Below are 13,264 nucleotides of genomic sequence, written 5' to 3' on the forward strand. Positions count from 1 at the left end.
TCAATTATTAATAATTATTAATTGTTAATAATTATTACTTGTTATTAATTATCAATTGTTAATAATTATTGCTATTAATTATTAATTGTTCATAATTATTAATTGTTAATAATGATCAATTATTAATAATTATTACTTGTTATTGATTGTTAATAATTATTATTTGTTATTAATTATAAATTATTATTAATTATCAATTGTTAATAATTAACAATTATTAATAATTATTAATTGTTAATAATTATTACTTGTTATTAATTATTAATTGTTAATTATTATTACTTGTTATTAATTATAAATTGTTTTTAATTATCAATTGTTATTAATTATCAATTGTTAATAATTATCAATTGTTCATTATTATCGATTGTTAATAATTATTACTTGTTATTAATTATCAATTGTTAATAATTATTAATTGTTATTAATTATCAATTAATAATAATTATTAAATGTTATTAATTATCAATTGTCATAAATAATTTAACGTTACTTTTTAATAATTGTTATTAATTTTCAATTGTTAATAATTAACCATTCTTATTAATTATTAATAATTATAAATTATTAATAGTTGTTAAGTTATTAATTGTTCTTAATTATTTATTAATTATTGCTATTAGTTAATAATTGTTACTAATTATCCATTGTTATAATTTTTCTTATTAATTATTCATTTTAATAAATTGTTATTAGTCATAAATTGTTAAAATTATTAATAGTTATGAATAAATAATGGTTATTAATTATGAATTGTTAATAATTATCAATTATTATTAATTGTTATGAGTTATTTATTGTTAGTTAATATTTTTATTATTTATTATTCATTGTTATTTATTAATTTTTGCTAATTATTATTAATTGTTTATCAGTTTTTAATTGTTGTTAATTCTTATATACATAACTATTTTTAAAAAATTTAATTAAAATTCTTTCTTGCTGCAATTAAAAAAATTAATTACCTTTTTTTTATTTACTTTAAGTAAAATATTTTTCAAATACATTTTTCTTTGATATAAGTATTTTTTTATATAAAAAAAATATTTCTTTTTTTCATTAAAGAAAGCTTCGTTAAAATGTAAGAAATATTTCCTTAATTGAATATATATTTGATGGTATGTCTCACGCGCTCTTAGCTGCACTATAACATTATATAGGTATACAATATATACTGTGAAAGTGACTGACGTGAAAAACGATTCAAGTTTCTACGTGACACGTTACTAAACGATTTGTTAACAGGATTTATAACAATATCAATATAAAACGATAGCCTCGAAGAATTTATCCTGATTCCTTTACAGTTCATCAAAAACATTTATTTATATCAATTCATCGCATACCATTGGGAAAATCCGTCATTGAATAAAAAAAAAATAAATAAACAATAATAATCTGTCATTCATAAAAATTTTTTTCTAGAAAATAAATCATAATTTATCATTAATATTAATAATTATAACAATAGCAATAATTTTTGAAAATAATAAAAATGATAATAATAATAATATTAATAAATAAAAATTACAGTAATATTTTATTTATTTATTTTTAAATATTAACAGACTAAATTATAAAATCGTAAAGTGATATATTTTTTTAAATTTGAGCAATTTTTAAAAATTTTTTTACAAAAGGAAAATTATTTTACGTGATGATTCATAATTATTTTCGGTAATTTCCTTGTTACAAGTGACTGTTGTTTCAAGGAATTATATATATATTTAAATTAAATTTAATTTTTTTACTGTAATTAGGAAATAATATTAACGGAAAAAATAATTCATATTTTTAACTAAATAAATATTAATTCCCTAGGATATAGAATTTAATGTCATTTTAATGTTTTGATAAATAATATACATTTTTTTTTTTTAATGCAAGAAAGGTGTGCTTCTTTTCGCAAGATGCTATATAAGAATATGTATATACCTTGTTTATGACCGGGTCATATGACGGACTCTTTGATTACATAACAATCTCATTGTATATATATAGTGTTGCAGGTGATGCATAATTATTGGTCTTCTCTGTATTTTTTTTTTTTTTTATTTTAATTATTATTCTTTAATCACTTGCACGTAAAATGACAATATCCACGTTTATTCAGAAAAATGCACTGCGATCGCGAAAGTGGTTTAATTGTTTAAAAAAAATTCCAAACATTTTTTTAATTACTTACAATTAAACTCATTAGAAATTAATTTAATTTACGTTCAGACTTTTTTTCTAAAAGAAAAATATTTATCTATTTATTTATATTCAATTGATAAATAAAAAAAAAATTTAGACACTACACTAGAACCTCAGTTATTGAGACATGTGAACAAGTTCGAAATTGTCTCGAACACTGAAATCCCGGTGTAATTTATTTTAAAAAAAAATATATTTTTTTAATTACACTGGAACCTTGGTTATTGAGACGCATTAAATAGTTCGATGTGTCTTGATAACCAAAGTTCCAGTGTATGAAAATATTTTAAATATATGTATGTATAAATAAATAAAAATATACCTCACTGAAACCTTTGTTATTAAGACGTACAAAATATTTTGGTGTTTTAATAACTAAAGTTCCAGTGTGTTTATTTTTAAAAATTAAAAAAAAAATTGCTATTACACTAGAACCTCAATTATTGAGACATTTAAATTATTTCCCAGGTGTCTCAATAACAAGAGTTCCACTGTATTTATTTTTTCTACTACACTAGAACCTCAATTATTGAGACATTTAAATTATTTCCCAGGTGTCTCAATAACAAGAGTTCTACTGTATTTATTTTTTTTTCTACTACACTAGAATCTCAATTATTGAGACATTTAAATCATTTCCCAGGTGTCTCAATAACCAGAGTTCCACTGTATTTATTTTTTCTACTACACTAGAACCTCAACTATTGAGACATTTAAATCATTTCCCTAGTGTCTCAATAACCAGAGTTCCACTGTATTTATTTTTACATTGATAAAAAAAATTACTACTCATACTACACTGGAACTTTGTTTATTATTTATGAGGACACAAAACAAATTAAAATTAAAACAATTGAATTATTTTAAAATATAAATATTTATAAATTATTATTTAAAGGGCATCATTAAAAAAAAATAATAAATATTGTATTTTGAAAATTGTTGAAGAAAAAAAAATTTATGGAACTAAATTTCATGATAAAGAATGTTTTTGATGTAAAGAAATGTGTGAAAAGGGAAAGCAGGATCTTTTGCCGTTGCATTACAAGAACTATTCGAGAAGGTCGTTTCAGTAAAAAATAAAAAAAAAAAAAAAATGATACGAACTTGATATGAATATCATTTCACCTACAATTGCTTCACTTTTTTTTTTATCATCAGTCATGCACGGCTGATTAAGTCATTTTCAATGAGCTGTAAAAGCGCACTTTATTTTTGTAATTGCAAGCTACTTTTCTACAAATTATTCGCAAAATTTTTTTTTTTTTTATTTCATGATTAATTACTTTTCTCTATTTTATTTTTCTGTATATAAAAAAAAATAACTAAAAATTAGAATCATATTTTAATGTTAGGAAATAAAAATTATAAAAACAAAAAATTTTACCTTCAACTCGGCAATATCTTTATATCCTGAAGAGGTTGAATTTTGTCTTCCAAATGGGGGGGGGGAAACACTCACACAAGAATTTTGAACATTTCCGAAAATTCCATGAATAAATTTATTTTTTAAAATACTTGTTTTTTTATCGAAACGAACGCGGTTTTAAGAATAATTCGATCACTCCCGGGAAAACACGTGCAAAGATTAGAATCAAAGAATTAATGAAATTTTTTTAAAAATATAAATATATCAAAAAAATAATAAAAAAAAAAATTTTTTTAATTTCTAAAGAAAGCAAATTTTTAATTCACAAAAATTCAAATTTCTAAAAGAAACAAATTTTTTAAAAATATAAGAACGATCGCAATTTAAGAAACATTCGAACACATCAAAAAAAAAAAAATAATAATAATAATAATTTTGATAAAATAAATTAAAAGAGAAAAAATTTTTAAGTAAACACATTTGCGGTTTCTTTTTTCTAAAGAAAATAAAATGTCGCGCACACATGAAATTTTGAGTGTCTATACAACTTGAATTCACTCGCGACAAGAATTTTAATAAAAATATTTGTTAACAGGACAATTCACAAAATTAAACTGAATTTATATTTCTTATTGTTTTGCATTTTCACCGATTTATAATCTTCTATTATGAACTCACAAATGAATGTCAACAAAATTGCCTCGAAATGAAAACAAATTTTCCAAAATTGTTTTTATTGCATTTTCCTGGAAAAACCCTATACAAAATCAAACCATTATTATTATTATTATTATTATTATTATTATTATTATTAAATAATAAAATAATTTTTAATAAATAATTTTTCCTACCGAAAATTTAAATGTTCCAAATATTTCTTTAAAAAAAAAATTCTTTTTAATAAAAATTATTTTTCTTATTATATATGTATATAATTATTATTTTTTTATTTGTACTTTTATATATTATATAATAGATAAAGAAATATATATTTTTTTTATATATTATTATTATTATTATTATTATTATTATTATTATTAATGGATTATTATTATTATTATTATTATATATTATTGTTATTATATATTATATTTAGTTATAAAAATTATGCGGAGTGAAAAAAATATAATATTTTGTTTTATTATTTAATTTTAGGTCTTATGATGGAGTCGGAGAAGAAAATATTTGAAATGATGAACAAAAAGGCAGCGATGTCAAAATATTGGATGCCATTAGTTTGGGCAACAAATATCATTAATAGAGCAAGAAAAGAGGCATTAATCACTAGTGATCAAGTGGTACAGACACTTCTCGTTGAACTGAGTGACATTAGAAAAAGGCTTGGAGCACTAATTGGCTATGATACTGTTTGTGTTCCTCTCGTTTACACTCAGGTAAATTATTATCATTATTATGTCAATCATTATAATACATAGTTAATCGCGAAAGGAAAAAAAAAAAATTGACAAATCCAATCCGAACAAAACAAACAAAAAATAATAAAACACATTAAAAAAAATATATTAAAAATATAAAAAAATTACGAATATTTATTCATATATTTTTTTTTTTGTAAATAATGATATTAAAAAATTAAGATATTTTTGCAAGTAACGAAATTATTTTTTTTTTTTTTTTTACTGTAATAAATATGAAACGGGATTTTTTTTTTTTTGGCTCTATTATCAGTTAAAAGAATTTTTTTTTTATCTTTATTAAAGTTAAAAATTAATAATTATTGATGGATTTAAAAAATAAGGCACGCTGTTGACTTTCATAACAATGACAATAAATAATTATCATTACTTGATGCGCAAATAAAATCAATAAATATTCACTGTGCATGCAATATTGATGATCGATGCCTTAAACTCGATTCATTAGGAATATATTTTAATAAAAAAAAAATTTTACACAATTTTCAATCAAATTTTAATTAAATCAATTAATAAATAATTTAATTAATTATTTCCATTATCAACAATTTGATACCAAAAAAAAAAAAAAAAATGTGAAACTTTTTTTTCATTATTATTGTTATTATTAGTATTTTTACTAAAATAATAATAATTTTTAAAAAAATATATAAAATTTTTTATTATTATTTTTATTATTAGGTATTATTTTTGAGTTTTTTTTATTTTTAGTAAGTATTATTTTTATTATTAGTTTTTTATTATTTTTATTATTAGTATTACTGTAATTTTAAAGTCACACGGAAATAAAATTATACTCGTCTAATGCATTACAATTAAAGTCCCACAACAATTACATGTCTGCATATATTGTAAAATAGAATAAAAAAAAAAAAAAAAAAAAAGAAAAAAAAATCGAAAATCTCGAATTTTCCAAGCAAGTGTCATTTTACAAAAACAAGTGTCAGCGAGAAAAGAAATACGGGATCGTTTTCCTACATAACTAGCCACAAAGTACTGATTACTTCAGAGTTACTATTTAATATTTAAGTTCCAATTATTGTCAAATTAATTTTTATTTTTTACGATTTAAGAATAAAAAAATTTTATTTTCTACAAAAAAAAAAAAACATTTTTAATTTAATTTTCTTTTTATTTGACAAATAATAATTTTGTTTGAAAAATATTTTCAAGAAAAATTAATTTCACTAAAAATGTGGGAAAAAATTTTTTTTTTTTATTAATTAAAATAAAACAATTTCCGGAAATTTTTTTTTTAATATTCGAGTAAAATTTTAATTAATTAATATTGTTTATTTCGCGTGTTAATATTAAATTGTATTATTTATTCTCACCATCATCCGGTATTTATACAATTTACTTCATTAATTAAGAAAACCAGTTAAAAGCATAATAATATAAATTGAAATTATTTCTCAAAGACGAAGAAGAAGAAGAAGCTGCAGATGATTATATTGTTAAGTGGTACCTATTTTTGTTACAAGAGAAAAAAAAACTTTATTTCTTAAAGAATATAAAAACAACAGCAGCCTCTTGTGTGTTGATAACAAGCATTTCAAATTGTTAAAGAAACAAAATTTGCATTTTAAAACACGAAATTAAAAAAAAAATATATATATATTTTATTTTTGTATAAATTGTATTTTTTCAAATTTCAACTAACAATATTCCTCTTCTATAATTAAGAAAACAATATTTTTAAATTTATCTTCATTAAATTACAACAATAAAAAAATAATTTATTAAAAAATTTTCTTTGAATTTTTATTTACATTGAAAATTTGTTTTTCAAGTTAATATAATTATTTTCTTTTGTTAAAAAAGAAATTAAAAAAACCCAAAATTTCTCGGAATTTTTTTTTTTTATTACTATTAAAAATATCAATTGAATTTTAAATTAAATTTAACAATTGAATTTAAAATTATTCTAGGAAATAATTTCGTTTAATTTATTTTATTGTCATTTTATAACATGAAATAAATAATTGAAATTTGAAAATTTAAAAAAAAAAAATTGATTTCCAATAAATTTTTTAATCAATTATTTGTAAAATGTGATAGATCGCATTTTATTCTCTCTTTCGCATTTTGCGCAATATTTTTAACATTAAAAACCGGGAAAAACTGTTTTGTATTTACAATTAGACAATGCGATGAGCATTGTGCAACGATAATTATTCATCAGAAAAAAAAAAAAAAAAAAAAAAAACCCCTCCCTAATTGTCAAGTTATGTGCCATTATTTTCACAATACAACACTCAGATCTTCAGTATAATTCCAACACGAAAATGTTCGTGACTTAGAAAACTCTGTCTGCGCTACTCGCACATTTCAATTATTTAACCAATCATTTATTTTTCAAAAAAAAAAAAAACTGATTTTCAAAAACACTTCAAAAATTTTTCAAATACAAAATTGTTAAACAAAAAAATATATTAAATAAAATAATAATAATAATTTAATAAATTAATTTTAATTTAAAAATAATTAAAAAAGAAATAATAAAAAAATTAATTAATTGATCGTGAAAATTTTTTTTGTCAATAAAATCAAAATTAAATAAAATCAAAAATTGAAAGGAGAAAGAGTAAAGGATGATAAAAATTTGAAAGGAAAATAAAATAATTGCAAATTACAACAATTTTTGATAATTAGTAAATTAAAAAAAAAAAAAAAAAAAAAACCATTAAACTGAAATTAATAAGATTAAAAAATTTAGTCCTGTAATTTTTATTAAATAAATTCTTCTATAGGGAACTTTTAATGTTGATTCGCATAAATTAACAATAATAATAATACATACAACGACCTTCGGTTATATTCCATTCGACTTTGCGAAAGTTCAAGTTTCTTTAATGAGATGTCTGATCGGCTTAGAAAAATCGAACGAATCGATCACAAAAGAAATCTTTCACGATCTTTTGAATAAAATTAAAATTTATTTCCTTTATTTAAAGACAAAAGCTTGATTACATGTTTTAATTATTAAACTTTTTTTTTCCAATACTCATTAATTATCATTTGTTTATATAATTTTACATATATTCATTAAACATTTCTATTAAATATATTTAGGAATTTATACGATTTTTTTTCTTTTTGATAATTTTTGCAAAAAATTATATTTAGAAAAGATATTAATTAAAATTTAAAAAATTTTAATCTATTTTGCAATAAAAATTCTTTTTTTTTTAAATTTATTTTAATAAAAAAAAAATAAATTAAATTAAAATATTATAAATATAATAATAATAATAATAATAATAATAATAATAATAATAATAATAATAATTGAAATAATTAAAATAATAATAAATAAATGAAAATAAATTTCATAAATAATGAAATGAAACTCCTTGTCTTGATTAGACAGTAGAACAAGACTATCTGACGTCAGACATTTCATCTGAGGAGAAATGTATAACATCAACGAAATGTTTCCAAGAATAATTATTAAGTAATTTTTAAATTATAATAATAAACAAATTTAATTAATAAATTATTCAGCATTATACCAAAAAGGAAAATTTACAATAAATAAATAAAAAATAGCAAATAATAATAAAATAATAATAAAATAATAAATAATATAAATTAAATAATACAAAAATAAATAATAAAAAATAATACAAATTAAAAAAATAATAAAATAAATATTAAATAATATAAATTAAATAATAAAAAATAAAATATTAAAAAATAATATGAAATTAAATAAAATTTTAATATAAATTCTTTGTTAAATTTAAATGAAATTTAATAAATAAAAATTGAATTTCATTAAATTGAATCAAGAAAAGAAAAATAAAAATTTCTAATACGTCATAAGTTAAAGTCCAGACTAATATTATTATCAATGAGACATAACGTAATAAAGTATTATACAAATTTAAAAAAAAAAAAAAAATGTTCACACTAAAGAAACTATATTAACTGTAATAAAGTTTCAGGAAGGCGTGTGTTGTTTAATTTAACCTTGATAATATAATTATATCAAAACATCGTTCATTGACTTTTAGCAATATAATAATGTGTCTATATATAAGAAAACACGAGATATTAAAATATACAGTGAATCTCAACGCCATAAAGAGAAAGTCAACTTTGAGAAGATAAAATCATATATAAAGTGCGATAAATCCACTTTTATCTTAGCCATTTTAGAACAAAATTACGCATCCAATGGCGATACACTTTTTTTTTCTTTTTTTTTTTTTTTTTTTTTATTAACTGAAAGTGTCAGCCGCTCTGAATCAGCGACGCATGACTAAATAATGAGGAAGAAATAATTACAGATTATTCCATTCCACTGCATGCAATTTTTTTTCTCTCCAATCAGGTGCGCTGTGTGTGTGTTTGTGTGTCTGTGTCTAGACGAGAATAACTTTTAGAAAGTTTTTTTTCCCTCCATTTTTATATAATAATGACAATAATAAATTAAAAATAATTGTAATAATAATAAAAACAACAAAAAATGATAAATAATAAACAGCAAATAACGATTTTTAAATGTACCTCATTAAAATAGATATTAATAATATTTTAATTAATTAAATTATTATTTAATTAATACATTAATTTATCAAAATATTAATTAATTAATTAACTATGTTATTAATTAATTCAGAAATTAACTAATTTATTTATTAATTTATTTATTAGTTTATTTATTAATTTATTAATTAATCACAATATAATTAATTAATCGATTTATGTATTTGATTAATTATTTAGTTAAGACACTAATTTATTCGATTTTTAATTTCTTGAATCTATAATTAAATCAATTATTGATTAATCAAAACATTAATTACCCGAGTATTAATTAATCAAAATAATGTCACCAATATTCAAATTAATTAATCGAAACTATAACTAATATTTCGATTAATTAATCAAAATTTTAATTAATTTTTAAATTAATTAATTGAAATGCTAATTAATTCAATTATTAATTAATCGAGATACTAATTACCCGATTATTAATTAATCAAAAAACTATATAATTAATATTTAAATTAATTAATCAAATCTCTAATTAATATTCGAATTAATTAATGAAAATTTTAATGAATTTTTTGATTAATTAATGAAAATTTTAATTAATTTTTGGATTAATTAATGAAAATTTTAATTAATATTCGGATTAATTAATTAAAACACTAATTTATCCAAGTATTAATCAAAGTTTATAATTTTTTTAAACCTTACTATTTTGTTAACAAAAAAATGATTTTAATATATCGTCAGCGTAAAATGAAACTTTTCGATTAATTTAAAAAACGCAAACTCGGCAAAATGACTCATTGATTATTGCGTTAACATATTTAAATAAATTTGTTTGAAATTTTTTTTTCAAAGAAATGTTAAATAAAAGCGAAATTTTTTTTTTTTGCAAATTTCAACATAGTTATTATGTATTTTGAAGAGTTTGTAATTTTTTAGATGAAAAACAAATTTTTTGTTATGTAATATTTTATTCATTATTTTATGAATAACTTAATTATTTTATTAAAATTTTAATTTATTCGTTCATTATTAAATTTAATTAATTTTTTTATTAAAAATAATAATTTATATTTTTATTAATAGGTCGTGACTCTTTCCCTGTACGCATATTTTTTCTCTGCACTACTGGGACGACAATTTACACGTGAAGAGGACGCAAGGAATGGAAAATATGAAGTGCCCGATATGTATTTTCCATTTTTCACTGCCTTACAGGTGAGAAAAAAATTTTTTTTTACAGTAAATAGCAAAAAAAAAATTTTTTTTTACTTATTTTTATTTATTTAAATTTTATTCAAACTTTTCAAAAAAAGAATTTTCAAATTTTTGCAACAAATTTAATTTTGAAAAATTTTTAATTTTAATATTATTCAAAAATGAGGTAATTTTTTAAAATTAAATTTTTTCAGTTTTGCTTTTACGTTGGATGGCTTAAAGTAGCAGAAGTATTAATCAATCCTTTCGGAGAAGATGACGACGACATAGAACTTAATTGGCTAATCGATCGTCACATCAAGGTAAGAGAGAAATGGAATTTTATTTTTTCATTAAAAAAAGAAAAATTTAACTCCACTTTCTATTATTTCAAATAAATTAATTGAATCTTTCTTTTATTACATTGTAATTTAAATAAACTTTCTTATGTGACTTTAATTAAATTTAATTACATTATATTTCAATTGAATTGAATTCAAAATTTTTTTTTTTTTTATTTACCTTTAATTAATTTTTTTTTTATTTATTTTAATTAGGTATTTCCTTGTGTTGACTTTAATTAACAATTTATTTAAATATTATTCAAATATTTCTTCTCTAAATATTTTATTTATAAAAAAAATATTTTTTATTTTATTTTTTTTATTTATTTATTAATTAATTTCAATTGAATAAAATATTTATTATCAATATATTATAATGTAGAATATTTTTGATAAAAAAATTAACACAATATTAAATAATAATTTAATAACAATTGAATAAATAAAAAATTAAGATAAAATAAAATTCAATAAAAATGCATAAAATGAGAAAAAATTCTTTTTAAAAAAAAAATTTGTTTTGTTGAAAATTATATAGGCTGGTTACATGATAGTTGATGAGATGCACGAGGAGCATCCAGAACTTTTAAAAGATCAATATTGGGATGAGGTGATACCAAAAGATTTGCCATATACTGTTGCCAGTGAGCAATATAGAAAAGAAGAGCCAAAAGGATCTGCCGAGCTTTACAAAGTCAAAGAAAGTGATGCTCTTTATGCGAATGTAATGCTCGGTACTCAATTACATTCTGTAAATCAACATCGTAAGATGCATCAAGATGACATGTACGCGGATTACGTAAGTTCAGCAAAATCACATTTTGAAAAAAAAGAAAAAAAAAATAATAATAATAATAATAAAAACTCGAATATAACGTCATTTTTATACCTTCCTTTTTTTTAACTCACACACATACAATTCCAAGAAAAATATTTCAAACATCAAAACAATTTACACGACAATCAATAATTATTAAAAGCTCCAATCCAGTATTTCTCATTATCAAGATATTAATATTCAAGTTGGGAAAAAAAATTTTTCTTTCATTAAAAAATTATTTTTTTTTTTTAAATAATAATAAAATAGGTAATATAAAAATATTAAATAAATAATAAATAAATAATTAAATTTTTTATTTAAAAAATAATTTTTTTATTTCTTCCCTCGTTGGTATAATTGACAGAAATTTTTCAATAATCCAAAAAAATATTGAATCTGAAACAAAAAAAAAAATTTTCTGGTTTTTAAATATGAAATAATTTATTTCCATTTGTATTGAAATAATAACTCACCTTAAAGTGAAGGATGACGAATATTATCAGATTATTAGAAAAAATAATTTTTATTATTAAATAAATTTTTTTATTTTTTAAATAAATAAATATAATTTTTTTTATTTTTTAAGTAAATAAATAATTATTTTTATTTTTTAAATAAATAAATAAATTTTTTTATTTTTCAAGTAAATAAATACCTAATTATTTTTTTTTATTTTTTAAATAAATATATAATTTTTTTATTTTTTAAATAAATAAATAATTATTTTTTTATTTTTTAAATAAATAAATAATTATTTTTTTTAATTTTAGGAAAGTGTCGATACGCCATTAGTTGAACGGAGAAAAAATTGGCTACAACGTCAAATAACAAGAATGGGATCTGTTCGAAGTTCAACAACAACATACAGCAGTGGCGGTGGATTTTTTTCACGTAATCGTCACAATAGTGTTTACAGTAGTCCCGAAACTGGTGGACTACCAGCGACAAATAATCCCAAAATGTCCCTATACGATCGTCTCGTGGGACGAAGAAGCATTCGTAGTCAACGCATGGGTCGTCAAGGTAAAATATTTATTTTCTTTTATAAAAAAAAAAAAAAAAAAAAAAATTTACCAAATGAGTCGCGAAAAGTTTTCTAAAACTGTATGGTAAATTTTACTATAATAAAATATACTATAACAATATGATAAAATTTTCTAAAACAGTATGGTAAAATTCACTAAAACAGTATGGTAAAATTTACTAAAACAGTATGGTAAATTTTACTATAATAAAATATACTATAACAGTATGGTAAAATCTTCTAAAACAGTATGGTAAATTTTACTACAATAAAATTTACTAAAATAGAATGGTAAATTTTACTATAATAAAATATACTATAACAGTATGGTAAAATTTTCTAAAACAGTATGGTAAAATTTACTAAAACAGT

At 19.3% G+C, this 13,264-nt stretch overlaps 1 protein-coding gene across 2 annotated transcripts in view; it reads left to right on the top strand.

Annotated features, from left to right (window-relative positions):
- Positions 1-13,264, top strand: part of LOC127281951 (uncharacterized) — a 70,813-nt gene that overhangs the window by 53,879 nt on the left and 3,670 nt on the right. For both annotated transcript variants that reach the window (XM_051305970.1, XM_051305971.1), the window contains 5 exons: positions 4,721-4,959; positions 10,594-10,725; positions 10,920-11,027; positions 11,587-11,847; positions 12,639-12,891. In XM_051305970.1, the coding sequence (XP_051161927.1) occupies positions 4,721-4,959; positions 10,594-10,725; positions 10,920-11,027; positions 11,587-11,847; positions 12,639-12,891 (993 nt within the window). The remainder of the gene's footprint in view (positions 1-4,720; positions 4,960-10,593; positions 10,726-10,919; positions 11,028-11,586; positions 11,848-12,638; positions 12,892-13,264) is intronic.

The sequence above is a fragment of the Leptopilina boulardi genome, unplaced genomic scaffold (genome assembly GCF_019393585.1).
Source record: "Leptopilina boulardi isolate dan_hultmark-lab unplaced genomic scaffold, ZJU_Lbou_2.1 LbouV2_278, whole genome shotgun sequence".
Taxonomy (NCBI): domain Eukaryota; kingdom Metazoa; phylum Arthropoda; class Insecta; order Hymenoptera; family Figitidae; genus Leptopilina; species Leptopilina boulardi.